This window comes from Leuciscus leuciscus, assembly GCF_965113295.1.
Source record: "Leuciscus leuciscus genome assembly, chromosome: 7".
Lineage (NCBI taxonomy): Eukaryota > Metazoa > Chordata > Actinopteri > Cypriniformes > Leuciscidae > Leuciscus > Leuciscus leuciscus.
Window position 1 is genome coordinate 45,272,500 of NC_138731.1, and position 20,388 is coordinate 45,292,887.

Genomic DNA, 20,388 nt, shown 5'->3' on the forward strand with positions numbered 1-20,388 from the left:
AGTATGAAAAATGTATTTTCAGGCCAATCAATTTCCAAGACGGTGTTTATAAATAATAAAATGTTCATTCAGTTATAATGTGGACAAATAATTGATTAAAATAAAAGAGAGATGATACACAAAGGCGGCATAAACATATCTAAATAAAGACTTTTTTATGTGAACAATATTCAGTATTAACTTTATTTCACCAGTTTCTACTAAAGACAAGCTGTAAATCTCCATTTACATTATTTACCTCAGACTGTAAAAAAAAAAAATATTTGTAAATAAACCAAAGATTATTGGAGTTCGTTTTACAAGAAAAAACTTTCAGTTTTTGTACTTCAAAATTTCTCATTTAATTCCCTTTCCTTGTAATTGTTTGTGACATTTACTGCGAGTGAAACTTTAGTTCTTCAGTGCAGAAGTAGAACAACGCTCAACATTAATGTGCACTGTCACTCATCCCTGATTACATCTGATAAACATCATCACTTTATTTTCCTGTCAGTCGAGCCTCATCGAGCTGCGTCTCTAAACCTGATAAAAAGACATTTTTTGGCCAAAATCTGAGGAAACATATTGCATAAAGTCCAGAATGCATTGTGCTAAGCCTAGAAAAACATTTTCAGGATGACACACAATGATCAGAAAATATTTACAATGCTGAAAAGCACCAATAAGTTTCATAAGAATAATAAAAATGTGTAATTGCACTTAATATTAGCAACATGTTAATATTAAACTGCTGTCACTCATGTGCTGCAACAGAAGCTGAAGAAAGAGCATCTGTATTTCTCACTCTCTCGAAGCGATTACGTTCACTTTACACATGCAGAGGATGATGATGAGTTGAGGATGTTCTTCCTCAGTGTTTCTCTCTTGTTTCCAGCACAAATATCCAAACTTTCTTAAATCAAGAAGATACATTATACAAGATACTGGAGAAGCAACATGACTGAGTTTATATAAGTGTGAGAACAAACTTTAATGTTAGCTTGAGAAAGCCTAGCCTGAAAGATTGAAGTAACTGTAAAAGCTTGAAGTGTGAAATAGCTTAAATGAGAAGTTATGAGAGAGAGAGAGTGAGAGAGAGCGAGAGAGATAGAGCGAGAGATAGAGCGAGAGATAGAGCGAGAGAGAGAGAGAGAGAGAGAGAGATAGAGCGAGAGAGAGAGTGAGAGAGAGAGCGAGAGAGATAGAGAGAGAGAGAGAGATAGAGCGAGATAGAGATAGAGAGAGCGAGAGATAGAGAGAGTGAGATAGAGAGATAAAGCGAGCGAGAAAAAGAGCGAGATAGAGATAGAGCGAGATAGAGATAGAGAGAGAGAGAGAGAGAGAGAGAGAGAGAGAGAGCTCAGTTTGAAGGTTTCAAGTCTCTCAGACAAATTGTTTGTTATGGAGTTTTTAGGGTGTTGCTAGGTTACCGGGGTGGTTGCTAGGGTGTCGCTTTGGGTAGCTAGGTTACTTGGGTGGTTGCTAGGGTGCTGAAAAATAATGTTGTTTTTCCTTTTAATTAAATAAATTTTTCTGACCACACTGGCAGATAATGCTTCTTATACACTCACTTAATTTGGGTGATTTATTTATTTTTCTTCAGAAAAATTTTGCTTCTCCAGTAAATGTATCTTGATTTAAGAATGTTTTGTAATAAAAAAAAAATTAAAATAAAAAGATACTGAGAAAGATGTTTTTTTCTCTTTTTTTGTGCAGTGTAGCAATCTAACTCTCTAATAAACTTGACATTGTGCACTTTGAACATTGTTTGCTCTGAGACCAATTGCCATCGTTCCTCTATTGGAAGCGTTTTGGATCATAACTTTGCGTCAAAAATACATAAATGCAAATGTTAGTCGAGATGCTCATGTAAGTCAGCAGACACTGGAGAGGTTCACTGCGTCTGAGACACAGCCGTACCAACAAGCAAATATTATTAGTACGAATTCTTACTGTCTGAAAGAGAAAATGACTGATTGCTGGTTCGCTATTGCATTTTCCCCACATCAGTAATCTCCGTCACTAATGCTTCGGATAAAAGCATCTGCTAAACGGAGGCGAATGATAGTTTATGCATTAATTAACATCAACTTACAATCTGTAATATACTCGTTACAGTATTTGTTAATCTTTGTTAGCGTTAGTTAATAAAAACAACTGTTCATTGTTAGTTCATGTTATCTCAGACACATTAAATAATATTAACAGATGCAACTTTTGATTTGAATAATGTACTAGTAAATGTTAAACTCATGCATTAATCTTAGCTAATGTTAATTCAACATTTAGGCTATTAATCCATTGTTAAATAGATATTATTTAATAGACCTGAGCTAACATCAATAACCAGTTGTATTTTTATTTAATAACGTTAACAAAGATTGATAAAAATGGCAACAAATGTATTTCCCCAATGTTAGTTAATGCATTAATTAGGACCTAATTGTAAAGATATATCAATGAATTTAATCATGGTAAAATGTGTTAAATGGCTCTTATTGATGAATAAAACCACAATAAAATATCAAAACATTAAATTAACAAATAAGCATATATATGTAGAAATTTGTGAAGTTTGCAGAGAGTTCAATTTCCGATTGACTTTCCGATAAAATTCCCAAGAATATGTCCATTAACGTAACCAACTTGCTTGCTTCATGGATTAATACATCACGTTTTCATATTTACAAGATGGTCAGTAGAAAATGTTCAAAACACATATTGTGTTTCCAAAATATATATATTTTTTTGTATAAACAGCACATACACTCTCTAAGGCAGTTCTTCGGGCATGTCTGTAAAGTTAGTTTGTATTAAAACCATAGAGAAATTATGCACATAGTGTTCGTGACGTCACCCGTGGGTTTCTGAAGAGTGTTTTTGAAGCCTAAAGTGGGCGGAGCTGGCCGTCGCCATCTTGGCAGCGTCACTCAACCGAAAATGTGCAGCGAGGCGGACTAGCTGAGGTGACCTGACGTTAACAGACAGCAGACAAACGGCTAGAAGTGACATCAGCGGCAATCCACCTGTCACTCAAGTGGCCACGCCCTTAATTATGCAGAACTTTAAGGCTTAATATAATTTAAACGGATGAGTTATAAAAATATTCACCCCCGTCACAGTCGTCATAAGGGGTAACATTAGCTATATAGACCAAACCCACTTTTTGTACCAGGCTGTAAACATGTTTTTTTCTGCTGCAAAGTTGGGCATTTTAACATGGGATTGACTCTCTTTTGCAGCCTGTCTCTAGTGGCCAGTCGATGAACTGCAGTTTAAGTCACTTCAGTGTTGATTCAAGAGAGAGGCAGTCGCTTGATCAAAACACGTAGACGTACGTTGATCGGCTGTCGCTTCCCACCACGTTCTTGGCGGTGCACTTATAGACGCCGTTGTCTTTCCCAGAAGGGTTTTGTATGACCAGTGAACCCTGCGGATGGAGATACTTGTTTCCGTAAAGACGCGGCTGGACGCCGACCTTCAGTTGAAGACCGTCAGGCATTTCCCAAACCACCTCAGCCTTCGGTGTGGCGAGAGGCATGCAGTTCAGCTGAACCGCTACACCGGGACGGGCGTAGGTTACCGGCGCGGGTCCTCTGGTTATTCGCGGAGGATACGCGATTACGATCACCGAAACCGACAGACTGGAAGATCCAAATTCACTGACAGTCTGGCAGACGTACATTCCCCTGTCATACACAGATGTTCTTTGTACGGATAAAGTGCCGTTATTCAAAACAGCGTAACGACCTGTGGCGTGTGGCCTTGTTAGGACGACTCCGTTCGGTAAAGTCCACGTGAGTTTAGGCGACGGATAACCGGCGGACATACAGTTAAGCTGCAGATTCTCACCGTTTATGATGCTAACGAGTGAGCTGTACTGTTTTACGATGTCTGGTTTTCTGTTGGGCTCTAACGTCACAATCCGCTCAACGTATCCAGCGCTGTTTCGCCCAACGCACCGATATCGGCCAACCTCAGAAACCGTCGGCTCTCGAATGACCAGCGTTCCATCAAACCGGTGATTGAAACGGAAAATGCTGGTTCCCTTGAGAAGAGAAGTCCCGTTAGGGAGAATCCATGTGATCTCCGGAGTCGGTTTTCCTTCTATTGAACAGTTTAGACTCAATGGTTTCCCACTGGTAAGCGAGACGGACTCTGTGGGAAGACTTCTCAACCGTGGCTTTTCAACATCCTCGGTCACCTCAAGTTGAACTTTGAGTTTGGTTTCTCCAACTTCATTGCGAGCGATGCAAAGCAACGTAGAAGAATCGCTTATCCGCGCCGCGTGGATGTCCAGCGATCCGTTGAGGTGGACCGTGATCCGTGAGCCGTAGTACGGCGCGGGAAACACGACGTTGTTGGGAAACACCCACATGATCTTTGGCACTGGGTTCCCATTTGCTTTGCAGTCTAAAAGCACATGCTGATCCTTCACGACAGTTTTACGGATGATCCCGGGACTCTCGGATCCGTTGATGACCGGCGACGACACAAGGACTTCAACATAAACGACTTTCTTGTCCATTCCCACAACATTCCTGGCGGAGCAAGTATAATTTCCGGCGTGAAACCTTTGGATTTTCTGAATATGTAAAGTGCCATCGTTGGAGACCTGGTAGTTTTCGGATACTGGCGCGATGACGCGTTGATCCGGAGACGTCCATGTGATTCTGGGAATCGGTTCTCCTTTGGCGCTGCAGTTGAGGACGCCTGTTTCTCCGTAAGGAACTTTGATTACGCTGTAAGCATTGTTTCGGATGATCGGAGCATCCGCCAAGACCTTGATGTGAACCTTCATTTCATCTTTCCCAATCCGATTCTCGGCATAGCACGTGTAGTCGCCTTCCTCTTTCATTCCCACTTCGTTTAAATACAACGTGCCATTGTCGAACATCACGTATCTCTTGGTGCGGATCGAGTTATCGTGGGACTGTGGGATGCTGTTCACCATGGTACCGTCGGGAAGACTCCACGTGATCTCTGGATTGGGAAAACCCGAAGCGACGCAGTCCACTTTCAGCTCTCCTCCGTACGACACCTTGCGATCGCTCAGGGACTTGTGGTCGATTTTAGCGGCTTTCATCATCACGTTGACTTTAAGGAGAACGTAGTCGTCGCCCATTTTGTTTCTGGCCACACAGAGATAGTCGCCCTCATCGTTCTCGGTCACTGACGTGATGGTGAGGGTGCCGTTAGCGAACACTTTCATTCTGCGATCAAAGCTGAAACGAGACATAAGAGAGAGGTTACATACTGATACTAGTATGTATTATTTATTAAAGGGTTCATATAATTGGAGGAATCACATTTTCATTGATGATCTTTAGAGATTAAAGAGTTCAATGTACAATCAAACAAAATATTTTTAGAAATCATACTTCCTTTCAGTGGAACAATGTGCATTACTGTCGTGGCAAAAACTTACTCGAGTTATTAAAAATTTGAATAGAACTAAAGAGATTTAAGATTCATTTTTCCTAAAAATTCTACAACTAAATTTGGATTAAAAATCATTTCAAGGTTAACAGAGTAAAACAGAGTATCATGACCAATCAAATTTACCTTGTGTTTTTGAGATATAAGAACTCTAAACTTCATTCCAGTGAAAAATGACATTTCCCGTGGTTTTTTTAGATCCAAGAGCATAAAAAAACTAAATAAAAAAAAACTTTACTCTTTCTGAAATCCTTGATTTCTAATGTCAGCAACACCCGAATTTTCAGCAAACAACCGCTCACATGTACACATAAACAATGCCTATTTCCATCTCTACAGTGGCACATATGCAAAATGGTCTATGTTTTAGTAGTGGTCTTTTACGTTTTATCCAAACGTAATAAAAAATGTGTGGTAGGACCAAAAATTTATACAAGAATCCTAATGAGATCAAGGCTGCATGGTCTCTAATATATAAGCCTGAGCAGAGACCATCGGTGCCAATGTTTCCAATGATCGACTGTCAAACAAATGTTGTTAATTCAGAACTAATGTTTCATTTTTGCTTCACTGCATTGTTGTTTTTTATTTCCTTCTGTATCCATTTATATTCTTCTTATTTGCCTGTCCTCTGTAATTAATTACACTTCATGTTGTTTTGCTATTATGTTAATCATGCTCTGTTTCCAACAGCGTATATGGAGATAATTAAAGGAATTTCAAAGAGGCCAGAGACCGTACGAATCATTATGTGTGTATCTAGTATCTGTGGTTAACAGATTTATATTCTTTTTAACTACTTTTTTGTTGTTTCAATTAACTTTTACTTTTAGAATTAATATATTTTTTTGGCTGTGGTGCATTTAAGATTTATAAATGCCCTCTTTGCATGTGAAATGTTTTATTAGCCTATTTATGTTTATTATTTAACATTCCCATCATTCAATTTGCATCATTCAGCCTCTTTACAAAAGTCTGCATTAGATTGTGAAATGTGAAATGTTAGAAATGTGCCTCTTAAACTGTTCAGATTAGACTGAAATTATCATGGATCAGCGCATTAAAGACTTATAAATGCCTTCTTTACAAGTGAAATGAGTCACAACATGTTGTTGTGCTCAAACTGAGGGTGTTATTATATATTTAACTTTACTATCATTCAATTCTCGTCATTAGGCCTCTTTGCATTAGATTGTGACAGATTCACAGACTGAATTGTGCCACTCATATGCTTCAAATTAGGCCAAAATGATCACGGATCTTGAAATACAAGTATCCTAAACAAGTTTCTAAACACTCAATAGTCATTGGTGACATGATTGATTCCTCATTAATTGACCCCTGTAAGCACAAATCCCAAATGAAAACATGGTAATATACAAATTCCTGTACCTGTAATATGCATCAACCAGTTTTTTCGAAGGTGTCCTCCAGATGATCCTAGGATTGGGGCTTCCAGTGGCCGAACAGTCGAGACTCAGTCGAGATCCGTATCGGACATCGGTGTTGTGTGCAGAAGCGGACATGATCCTGGCAGAAGTCGAGTTCCTCTTCACCTGCAGATTTACACTCCTTTTAACCACGCCCACAGAATTCACAGCAACACATTCATAATTCCCAGAATCCTTCTCCGTAGGATTGCGAATAAACAGCGTCCCGTTGGGGAAAACAAACAAGTTGCTGTTGATGAACTGTGAGGGGCGAAGCTGCGTGCCGGTCACCGTGACCCATCGGATTGCTGGACTCGGCGAGCCTTTAGCGGTGCAGTGAATGAACGCTGACTGGCCGTCAGAAACGGTGTGGTTTTCCCAACGCTGCTCTTGGATCTTGGGAGGCAACGCTGCAATTTGGAGCCTCACGGAAAGCATGTCGGCTCCGGCGGCGTTGCTCGCTATGCATTTGTAGATGCCCTTGTCCATGTAATTGGTTTGCTTGACTTGAAGCGTTCCATTGGCGAAGAGCATGATCTTCTGTTCGGTGTTACTAACGCTGCGCACCACCGAACGGTTTGGAAGCACCCAGCTAATGTTTGGGATTGGGAGACCTTGTGCTTGGCATTCCAAGAGTGCACTGTTTCCTAGGAACACCGTCACATCTTGATGACGTGGAAGGGTCATCTTGGGCCCGTGGGCCGACACCACCAGGGTCACCATCATATTATCGGTGCCGTGGAGATTGCGAGCGCTGCACAGGTACTGCCCGCGGTCCTGAAGCTGAACACTGCGGATGACAAATGTGCCGTTGGACTGGACTTCAAAACGCTGGATTCTGGTGTTGGTTGACATGACAGCTCCTGGGGGAAATGAAATGTGGAAGGATTCATTAATTTGCATCTGTGAAGAGCTTCTACAAATATACAGAGAGAGAGAGAGAGAGAGAGAGAGAGAGAGAGAGAGAGAGAGAGAGAGCGAGAGAGAGAGAGAGAGAGAGAGAGCGAAGACAACAAAAGTGTCAAATTAATAGCCTAGTCTCTATAACAAATTCTAATTAATATATATTTTTAAATTGATAACATATCTTTAAAATGTAATAATATAATTGTTATATATGTGTGTGTGTGTATATATATATATATATATATATATATATATATATATGCACACACAAACATATTTATATTTATGTGTGTGTATTTATATAATATATATTGTATAATATAGCATTATATATATATATATATACACACACATATACATACATATATATATATATATATATATATATACACACATACATATATAATGTAATATTATAACGTGTGTGTGTGTGTGTGTGAGAGAAAGTATATTTTGTTTTTGTGCAAATATGTGAGTGTGTGTATATATACTGTATATGCACAAAAAACACAAAAATCCTTTTTATTTTCATAATCTCTCCATAGTCTCTAATATATATAAAGAAAGAGAGATTGAAAAAATAAGAAAACAAAAGTGTGGAAACCTATAAGAAAAAAAACAACACATTTAACATTTGGGAAACTGTTCTAAAACTTTAAACAAAGTATCAAGATCACTTTTGGTTTATGCATTAAAATTATACTCTATATTCTGAATACTTGTCATGTCATCATGTCATATGAGCGTTACCTGTGGAGACTTTGGTCCAGGTCAGGAGGGGCTTCGGCTCCCCCACAGAATCACATGGTAACTGCACATCTGTCCCAGCATTCACAGTGACTGTGTGCAGTTTGGCAGCAGTGATTCTGGGTCTCATTTGCAGGACGGGAAGAGTTTGCGATCCTTGAGATGAAAGAACTGCACTCGACTGTCTGTTTCTGGATTGAGGAATCTGAATTTGGTTGTTTGGCTGTGTGGTGCTTGGTGTAGTTGTGGGACTCGAGTCGGCTGATCTCGCAGTTGCTGTCAATATTTTAGGGGCTGTAGTTGATTTGATGTTGTTGACAGAGTTTAAATCCACAGATGAGGTGGTCGTGGACAGTGTTCTGACAATACTGGGTCTCATATTGACAGATGGGTTTCTATTATAATAGTACGGATACCTGTGATTACTGCTGGGAATTCTTTCCCTGTGCCCGGAATCTATGTAGTTCGTTCCAGGATTTCTTGAGTAAAATGGGATTCTGTTGTCCGGTATGAGATAACTGGGTGTTAACTTTAGAGCAGGTGTAGTAGTAGTAGTAGTAGTAGTAGTAGTAGTAGTAGTAAAAGAATATAATGTGGCTGTTGTCGACAGTGTAGTAGATGGTGATATTATTCTAGTAAGTTGGGTTGTAATGGGAATCATGACTGTAGTTGCTGGTAATGTAATTGTGGGTGAAGTATTCAGTGATGTTGTAGGTTCATCGAGTTCATTGACTAACCTTTCCCTTTGGTCTTCATTAGAAATCAAGTTTGGTTGTAAGAAGTTTATCACATTGGTTTTACTGCGAGTAGTATGAGTTGGCATTTGTGAACTTGTAGCTAAAGACTCGATTTGTGTCCCAACAGATTCTGTAGGAGTCTCTGGTGTTGAGGAAAAAGAAATCTTGTTGTAAACTGATTCTTTTTCTTTAAAGTTTGGATTTGGTTGTGAAAGCGAGTGGTCTTGGGTTTGTGGAATGGAGGTGATAATAGATTCTTCTATGGAAGTAACATTTTCTTTTGTACTAGTTGCTTCCAATGTATCGTTCTCTCTTAGATCATCTCTAAAGTGTGATTCGGGTAAGTTCAAGAAATCCAGCCCGTCTGCGTCCAACGTAAAGCTGATCTCTGTTGGATCAATCTCTGTGTTGGCTTTTGGTAACGCTGCTGAAAGCGTGCTTGTGAACTCCTGCCGAGCAGTTGTCATCGGGGCAGTTTCAGTGCCATATCGAGATGTTGGAGCTACACTCATGGGAACCATGTACTCGTCCATCTCCTCGGCGGATGCAATGCTTCCATCCTCTTCCTCCTCTAAAGAACTAATGTCTTTATTTTCTAGCCCCGAAACCCAAGACACTGTCGCTGATGTTGTGCTCATGGGGTGAGATGTAGAGCTTGTCATCTCCTGAATTTGGAGGAAATTACTTGCCTTTACTTTGTGGATTTCTGGACCAGTTGTCTCAACCGGGAGGGAGATTGCAATTTCCTCAATGGCATTTGTTAATTCTCTCTGCACTGTAGGATAAAAGTGAGAACTAGATGGATGGACTGACGAGCCTTCAGATAGGGTTGTGGGGAATATGTGGGTAGTGCTCGGATATTCAGACATACTAGTAGTTACTAGGATAGTTGGATGGATTGACGTGCTTTCAGCTGGAGATGTGGAGTCAATGTGAGCAGTCGTTGTAGTAGCTGGATGGATTAATGCGTCTTCAGTTGGCTTTCTGGGATCTGTTTTCAAAGTTACAGTTGGTACATGAACTCCTGCAGCTGTAGATGTTACCCAAGGTCTTTTTTTAGCAAGGTTTGGCAGTGGCCTTCTGAATTTTATCCGTCGTCTGCCTCCAAATCTTCGCCTTGAGCTCCAGTGATCTTTTGTTCTCGATTGTGTTGAACTTGTCGGGCTAATGCTGCCGGTTGATGTGGTAGAAAATGAAGTGCTTTCAAGCTGTCCGGAATCAAACTCTCCAATCTGCGACTGCACACCAGTCTTTCCGGAGAAATTAAGTTCATTTTCTGTCTCAGACATCGGTTTGATGACAGACCCGGAGTATACATGGTTATTCTCTGCACTTATGGTACTCGCATACCCTCCTTCAGCAACGTTCACCTCTGTCATAACATAATGAGGTCCAGATGTGGGATTTGAGATGTAAGACACTTTGTCTGAGCTAGTGTGTAATTCTGGAGGTGCCGTTTGGTAGATGTTATAATTTTGTCCCTCAATATGAGGTGTAATTGCATGTGTGTGGTAAACATCCGTTTGGTGTAGAGTGCTGAAAGTGTTTGATTCCTCCTGTAGACCGGAGTCACCAGAAGAACTCTCGGTGTTGTCAATCGATCCTGGATGATCTTCATTCCCCATCTGTAGACTTTTCTCAGGAGTGCCATGTTGGACAATGTGAATTGATGAGTTATTTGGAGATGTTTTCTCACGGATTTTGGACAAAAGTTTAGCCCATTCCAGGGGGTCTATTTTGTTCTTACCATTAACAGTTCTTTGATTTGTGACGGCAGTTCTTTTTGGTTCTCCATGCATGCCCTTTCTAAAGGGCCGTCTACGGCGAAAGTTGCCTTGTATTCTTGCATTCGGACCCCTCCTTCGATTAATAAAGCTTCTGTTTGGTTCTTTTCTCTCTTGAGTTTCAGAACCATCTCCAGAAGCATCTTCCACATCTTCCAAAAAGGCTTTTACCTTAGTGGACACTCCCGCGGCCGACTGAGGTCTAACGGGATACTGTCGCAGTGGCTGAATTACTCTCCGTCTCATGACAGTTAGTTTAGTAGCCAGTACATCAACACCATGGTGGTTCATGGCGACACATTTGTAATATCCATTGTTGTTAAGCTGACTATGAGGAAGGAACAAAGTCCCATTGGAAAAGACTGAAGCCTTGGATGTATTTGCGTTGGCATTCAGTACACTGCCATCTGGAAATATCCAATTCACCACCGCATCTGGTGTTGCCGTAGTAAGACAGGGCAAAGAAGCAGACTCGCCAACAAACTTACTTAAAGCATTTCCAACCTCTTGACCTGGAAGAGGGCTTGAAGACTCCATAACTGATAAGCGGAAAGGCAGAACATCGATATCTCCTGCAATCTCAGCAATGCAGTAATACACGCCAGAGTCTCTGTGCTCGACGGATTTAACGTGAAGCTTGCCGCTTCTAGAGACGGTCACTCTGTTGTCGGTCGAGCTAAATCCAGCTTTAATCTTCGACCCATCGGGCATCATCCATTGAACGGCTGCATTTCCAGAGCTTTGCACACGGCAGTCCATTTCAATCATACCACCGACAACAGAACTGAAGCTCGTCTGGGTTTTATTATCATCTTCAATCATGACCCAAGATCTGACGAGCTCCTCGTCTGTGGTGGTTGTCAAATGAGTACTAAGAATGAGTCTCACACTTTTGGAGGAGGAATAAGGCCTGTTTAACTTGATGTTCATGAAGGACTGCATGAGCCAAGGTGGATGGGTTAAAACATTAGCTCGGACACCAGTGTAAAAGTAGGAGTCCTTTTCAATGTCCTGTCTGTATCTGTAGCTCAGCTCCGGCTCTCGGCTCAGCATGATTTCTCTTCGCAGATGCATGGGAACTTCACTGTAGTACGCAAGAAGCCTCCAAAAGCTTTCATAGCTGTCTCTGTCCACGGGACACTCCACGTCAATGAATAAAGTCACGTTAGCAGCGATCTGCAGAGATTTAGTGTAATTCCAGCTGATTTTAGTGGCCTCTCTTGGTTCAAGTATTTGGCAGATCAAGTCCACTTTAGTCCCGTGCTCGTCGGATAAACCAAAGGAGACATTTCCGAAAGGTGGTTTGATCCTGTCGATGGGCAGAAGTTCACCGATGTTGTCCTCATGTAAGATGTTTTTTCCTGGAGAGCTGATAGCTGGTCCAGAGCAGATGAACTCTTTAAGATCCGAGATGTCTCGTCCTTTAAGGTGTTTAGGAAATGAGCACAGTGGACATAGCTGACCGCTGACAAATGTTTTGTCCTTCTTGCATTTCATCACCCCTTGGAAAAGGAAATAAATGCAGACTTTAGAAGATGGAATTTGTACTTCAATCATAGACCTAAACAGCAGATACTTTTTGTTATGCTTATAAAGCTTTTTAGGCTTTCTCACTTGCTGCTTTGTAACTATTAAAATTGTGAAAAATGCATTCAATTGTATTCTAACCCTCAGTACTTAACTTCTGCAATTAATTCAGCTCAGGTTTTTTAGTTTAAAATCCTTCTTTGACTTACATTCAGGGCCTTAAATTAAAACTCGGTGAGTGCCAAATGCGATAAAAATTGGTGAGTATATGAAACGGTGTCACTTGCCAGTTGGCCGGTAACATTTTTATGAATTCTAACAATGCGTGAATGCTTACAAACGTGAATGATGATAGTTGATGAGCCAGCGCTGCATCATCACGAAAGTTTAAGCCTTGATCATTAAAATATTCAAGTTCAAGAAGACACGAAAGGGAGCTCATTTCGTTACTCGCGTGCCGTGTGGAAAGTTTTGTGCGCAAACATCTGAAGCGATTTGCCAAAAATCCGCGTTTCAGACTAAACTGAGATGTCTTTCACGTCTACTTGCACTTGAACGTACAAATTCACAGAAAATGATGTAAACAAATAGCGAGTATCCAAGTAAACATAGTCAGTTACGTCTTAAGTGAACGTAAACAGTTGAGAAAGTAAACGCATGTGTAACAGTATCAGTGTATTGGATCGGTGCATTCGCTCTTAAAGTGACAGCAGCCTAATATTCCTGCTGCTATCTGTTTTTAATGTTAAACAACAAAGGACAAAGAAAAAAAAATCACTCACTGCTCTTGTGAGTGGTTACAGTGAAGACTATGCAGTGTTATTTTATTATTTGATTGCTTTATTAAATTCCTGTACCTGGAAACTGCTGTCAAATCTACATGAAAAAGCTGAAAAGCACTGTTTATTTAATTTGTATCTTTGTTATATTGTATTTATTTGTTCTTTTGCTTGTTATATGATTATTTTTTCTTATTTTATTACTGACTGTTTACTTGTCTGTAATAATGTTTTAAATTTATATTAGTTTGGCTAGTTGTTTTAGCTGTGGTATCAACATTGGAATAGAGAACTGTGAATGTTCACTGGTATCTAAACATTTTTGTGTCATTACTGCCCGTTTTTCATGGCTGGTAAAAAATATTTATGGCTGGTACATTTTTTAGGCCCTGCTTACATTCATAGAATATTCAGCATTTAAAATGCAACAGATAGTGATGAGGTCGTTGGTAAATGATCAATTCTGATCATACTGAAATGTAATTGTAAGTATTTTCTTTACACATAAACAAAGACTGCAACCTGAACTGACCTTAAACTCTAACATTATTCTTCTGCTGCTGCACAAACGCTGAGATTTTCTTCAGGAAATTCAAATGTATTTGATAACAGCGTGAACATTTAAAGCACTCGGACACAGATGATTTACCTGAATTGCGTGCGCTCCAATCCTGTATCCAGCTCATCCGGCAGTCGCAGCTCCACGGGTTTCCACATAAGAAGAGGCTCTCCAGCTGAGGCATGTTCTCCAGCATGTTTCTGGGTAGTGTGCGCAGGAGGTTGTCGGAGAGATACAGATGCTTCAGGCTGGACACGGGGAAACGCTGGAGCAGTGAGAAGGTGCTGAAAGTAGCATGATGGAGCTTTTGCAGATGGTTGGCCTCTAGGTGGAGCAAACGGAGCGACGTCATCCCACTGAACGCATCCGGGTGGATGAACTCTATGCGGTTGTGGTCCAGATGAAGCCTAATAAGGCCCGTCAAACCAGAGAAGGTGTGCCCGGTAATGACTCTCAGTTTGTTGTAGCTCATTTTTAAAACCTGCAGGAAAGACACATTCACTCTTTGGCAGTGAACTCTGAGTTATTATGACAAAATACCAAGCCAGTATGTCCTTTGAGCAACCGAAGTGCATACTTTTACATTCACCGGTCAAACTAGAGCAAATTTACTAATTAATTAGAGCTAAATTAAGTGCTAATGTGCTTTTACCTGCAAGGAAACGAGATCCTGAAAAGCACCATCTGATATTTTCTGCACATTGTTGCCGTGCATCATCAGTAGCTCCAGCTTTCGAAGGCCACCAAAAGAGACGTCTGTGATGTGATTTATAGCGTTAAACCTGTTAAATAGTAAAAACATTGTTTTCAATCATATTTTCAAAATTAAGCTGCATTTAATCATCAGGATGGAAGCTTGCAACCTTTTCTTCTCACAATTCTGACTTTTTTCTCACAATTACAAGTTTATAACTCACCATTGTGAGAAAGAATGTCAGAATTGTGAGTTATAACTTCACAACTACACAACTGTGAGAATAAAAAACCTTGAAATAACCTTTTATTTTATTCTGTGGCAGAAACAAGCTTCCAAACATGGGTTATTTCTTTACGCTGAAGTTATATTATAACAAAAAAAAAGCTCTATTTTTATGCACATGTATATAACATGGATGGCTTGATTCAAGGTCTATATTTGAGTAATTCAGCAAGGTTTTGAGCCACAAGTCACATGATGTAAATGATTGTTCTCTCTCTAGCAATTTTCTCTCAAACTTTTGTTGATTTCAAAATAATTTGTAACACCCCAAACTTTGGAAGCTTGTTTCTGCCAAGCAATAAAAAATAAAAATAAAAAAAATTAATTGCCACTTTTTATCTCGCAATTCTGACTTTTTTCTCAGAATTGTGAGTTATAAAGTCCGATATTGTGAGATTTAAACTATTTTAGCTATATTATAATTAGATTAAAAAGTTTGTCGAGACAAACTTTAAGTTGGCTTGAGAAAGTTTGGACCAGAAAATTTGAAGAAGTTTAAAGTAGTTTAAAATTTAAAGTAGTTTAAAGTTTAAAGTAGTTGGAAGTTTTAAGTAGTTAGAAGTTTTAAGTAGTTTAAAGTTTAAAGTATAGTTTGAAGTAGTTTAAAGTTGCTAGGGTGTTTCTAGTGGGTTGCTAAGGTGTTCTGGGTGGTTGCTAGGTGGTTGCAAGGGTGTTCTGGGTGGTTGCTATGCTGTTGCTAGGTGGTTGCTAGATGAGCTGGGTGGTTGCTAGGGTGTTGCTAGGCGGTTGCTATGGTGTTCTGGGTGGTTGTTATGGTGTTACTAGTAACACCATAGTATACAACTTACTATATTATAATAAACTATAAAGACTATATTAGGCTTGTTCCATTTTGACAACTTCCTCTATATAACGTATCAGAGTTTTATTAACTGTATAATGTTTCCTGGTCAATAATAGTCAGATATAAGATCGTAACATAAACCTGCCATGCATTACACTAGAGAACATGATTAGAAGTGACTTACCCAAAATTAATGCGCAGAACTTGTCTGGAGATGCCGGTGGGCACGGTGGCGAGCGCACGGAAGGTGCAGTGAACCTCAGCGGACACCGAACACGCGCACTGACGAGGACACACTCCACTGGAGCCCGGACTGACCAGCGACATCAGCATCAGCATCAGCCCGACGCACGAGGAGCCCATGATCAACGGGAGGTTATTCTGAAGCTTTCACGGTCCTCTATCACTGAGACACACACAGCCGACACAAAAGAACATCTATGGACTCAAATATATATTATCCTGCTGGATAAACTGAACATTTTAAGCTTATTTTTTCATGCTTTATTCCTCCATGAGATCTCGATTAGTTCCAAATTATAATCAAATTCCTTTTTGCTATCCTTAAGGATATTTCCAAACTCAATTAAAATCAATTTCTTTAGGAATTAAACTAAGCAAGCATGAAGACAAATAGCAGCGCAACAGTCAATGTCAAATGATGAATGCATGAAGAAATTTCTCAATAAATCTAAAAAATAAATAAAAAATAATTATATATATATAAAAAAATATATTAATAAAAAATATATAAATATACAGTATATATAGAAAGAGTTCAGATGCAAAAGCCTCTAAGTGCCATCTGAAATTTTCTTCTAGAATGATCATTTTTATAAAGCTTGTATATTTAAGTTCAATAATTTCATTTAAATGACAATTAACAGGTAATTTGCATTGCCATTTAAGTAAAATTATTGAACTTAAATATACAAGCTTGATAAAAATGATCATTCTAGAAGAAAATTTCAGATGGCACTTAGAGGCTTTTGCATCTGAACTCTTCATACTGTATATATACATATACATACATACATACATACATACATATATACATACACATATACATATACATATACATACATATATACACACACACACACATATATATATATATATATATATAAAGTTCAGAGTAAGCAAAGCAAGAGTAGCATTTTAGTTCTAAATATAATTTTTTTCTATATGCAGCACAAGAAAAAAACCAAAAGTTTAAGATATGTATAAAGTTATGATGAAGTTTTCAGATTCTTAAATAAAATGAAACTCACCTTAAAGTTCACTTTTCGAGCCTTCATTTCCTTAAAGTAGATCAGCTTCTCATGAAATGCACCATTATATCACAGCATCCTCTTTTAGAAGTTCACCAGGTTCTCATACTTGATAAATGCAACAGCCAATAGAATAAATAAAAAAAAGAGCAGAATATAAAAGGCAGAGAAATATGGGTTTCTTATTGAAAGGCTCATATGATAAAGCCCCTCTCCATGAGGCTCCAGCTGTAGGTGCTTCACCGTCTGCACAGGAACTGAGCGTCGAGCTGCAGAAAGAGATTGTGAAACCCAAGCTTGAGTGAGGAGGGGCTAAAGAGAAAACCCCTCAGATTATTCGCCCTCCTCTGAGAACGACCCGTCGCAGCTGCTCGCTTTAATCCACCGGGTCAAAACAACAAAGTACTGCGTTTGCTACACTATTAATAACAATAAAGGTTCTTTATTAGCATTGATGACTTCATGAAGAACATCCATGGAACCACTAGAGGTTCTTTATAGTGGGGAAAAGATTGTGAAAATGTTCTTCACACTAACGTTGCGTCCAATATCGAATACTTTTCTACTATGTAGAAGGCCAAAAACAGTACGCCAGCAGAGTAGTGTGTGTATTCATAAAGAAGAAGGCGAAATACGACTTCCAGCGAGATTCTGACGTGCGCATCTGATGGACACTTTATATCCCATGAGGCCACAGGAGAGGATTTGTGAAGGACAGTGAAGCCTTAGATCACATGGCTGATGTAGTACCTCCGGATTTCATAAAGACTACACACATTCATATGGAAGCTTGTTTCCGCCACAGAATAAAACATTTTAAAAGATAATTGTGACTTTTTATCTCACAATTCTGACTTTATATCTCGCAATTCTGACTTTATAACTCGCAATTCTGACTTTATAACACGCAATTCTGACTTTATAACTCGCAATTCTGACTTTATATCTCGCAATTCTGACTTTATATCTCACAATTCTGACTTTATATCTCGCAATTCTGACTTTATATCTCGCAATTCTGACTTTATAACTCGCAATTCTGACTTTATAACACGCAATTCTGACTTTTTATCTCACAATTCTGACTTTATATCTCGCAATTCTGACTTTATATCTCGCAATTCTGACTTTATATCACGCAATTCTGACTTTATATCTCGCAATTCTGACTTTATATCTCGCAATTCTGACTTTATATCTCGCAATTCTGACTTTATATCTCGCAATTCTGACTTTATAACACGCAATTCTGACTTTATAACACGCAATTCTGACTTTATAACTCGCAATTCTGACTTTATATCTCGCAATTCTGACTTTATATCTCGCAATTCTGACTTTATATCTCGCAATTCTGACTTTATATCTCGCAATTCTGACTTTATATCTCGCAATTCTGACTTTATAACTCGCAATTCTGACTTTATATCTCACAATTCTGACTTTATATCTCGCAATTCTGACTTTATATCTCGCAATTCTGACTTTATAACTCGCAATTCTGACTTTATAACACGCAATTCTGACTTTTTATCTCACAATTCTGACTTTATATCTCGCAATTCTGACTTTATATCTCGCAATTCTGACTTTATATCACGCAATTCTGACTTTATATCTCGCAATTCTGACTTTATATCTCGCAATTCTGATTTTATATCACGCAATTCTGACTTTATATCTCGCAATTCTGACTTTATAACTCACAATTCTGACTTTATATCTCGCAATTCTGACTTTATATCTCGCAATTCTGACTTTATATCTCGCAATTCTGACTTTATAACTCGCAATTCTGACTTTATATCTCGCAATTCTGACTTTATAACTCGCAATTCTGACTTTATAACACGCAATTCTGACTTTATAACTCGCAATTCTGACTTTATATCTCGCTTTTCTGACTTTATATCTCACAATTCTGACTTTATTTCACGCAATTCTGACTTTATAACACGCAATTCTAACTTTTTTCTCGCAATTCTGACTTTATTTCACGCAATTCTGACTTTATAACAAGCAATTCTAACTTTTTTCTCGCAATTATGACTTTATAACACGTAATTTTGACTTTATAACACGCAATTATGACTTTTTTCTCGTAATTCTGACTTTATATCTCGCAATTCTAACTTTATATCTCGCAATTCTGACTTTATATCTCGCAATTCTGACTTTATAACTCGCAATTCTGACTTTATAACACGCAATTCTGACTTTTTATCTCACAATTCTGACTTTATATCTCGCAATTCTGACTTTATATCTCGCAATTCTGACTTTATATCACGCAATTCTGACTTTATATCTCGCAATTCTGACTTTATATCTCGCAATTCTGACTTTATATCTCGCAATTCTGACTTTATATCTCGCAATTCTGACTTTATAACACGCAATTCTGACTTTATAACACGCAATTCTGACTTTATAACTCGCAATTCTGACTTTATATCTCGCAATTCTGACTTTATATCTCGCAATTCTGACTTTATATCTCGCAATTCTGACTTTATATCTCGCAATTCTGACTTTATATCTCGCAATTCTGACTTTATAACTCGCAATTCTGACTTTATATCTCACAATTCTGACTTTATATCTCGCAATTCTGACTTTATATCTCGCAATTCTGACTTTATAACTCGCAATTCTGACTTTATAACACGCAATTCTGACTTTTTATCTCACAATTCTGACTTTATATCTCGCAATTCTGACTTTATATCTCGCAATTCTGACTTTATATCACGCAATTCTGACTTTATATCTCGCAATTCTGACTTTATATCTCGCAATTCTGATTTTATATCACGCAATTCTGACTTTATATCTCGCAATTCTGACTTTATAACTCACAATTCTGACTTTATATCTCGCAATTCTGACTTTATATCTCGCAATTCTGACTTTATATCTCGCAATTCTGACTTTATAACTCGCAATTCTGACTTTATATCTCGCAATTCTGACTTTATAACTCGCAATTCTGACTTTATAACACGCAATTCTGACTTTATAACTCGCAATTCTGACTTTATATCTCGCTTTTCTGACTTTATATCTCACAATTCTGACTTTATTTCACGCAATTCTGACTTTATAACACGCAATTCTAACTTTTTTCTCGCAATTCTGACTTTATTTCACGCAATTCTGACTTTATAACAAGCAATTCTAACTTTTTTCTCGCAATTATGACTTTATAACACGTAATTTTGACTTTATAACACGCAATTATGACTTTTTTCTCGTAATTCTGACTTTATATCTCGCAATTCTAACTTTTTTTCTCGCAATTCTGACTTTATATCACGCAATTCTGACTTTATATCACGCAATTCTGACTTTATATCACGCAATTCTGACTTTATATCACGCAATTCTGACTTTATATCACGCAATTCTGACTTTATATCACGCAATTCTGACTTTATATCACGCAA

The 20,388-nt window shown here is 38.5% G+C and overlaps 1 protein-coding gene across 1 annotated transcript; it reads right to left on the minus strand.

The window, feature by feature from the left end:
• Positions 1-169: 169 nt before the first annotated feature.
• On the minus strand, positions 170-17,181 carry mxra5b (matrix-remodelling associated 5b). Its single transcript, XM_082175974.1, has 7 exons — positions 16,943-17,181; positions 15,856-16,077; positions 14,540-14,669; positions 13,978-14,368; positions 8,505-12,524; positions 6,811-7,711; positions 170-5,204 (listed from the first exon to the last, which is right to left on the minus strand). Exons 2-7 carry the CDS (start codon positions 16,032-16,034, stop codon positions 3,299-3,301), a joined length of 7,527 nt encoding a protein of 2,508 aa, XP_082032100.1. The 5' UTR covers positions 16,035-16,077; positions 16,943-17,181; the 3' UTR covers positions 170-3,298.
• Positions 17,182-20,388: the final 3,207 nt, after the last annotated feature.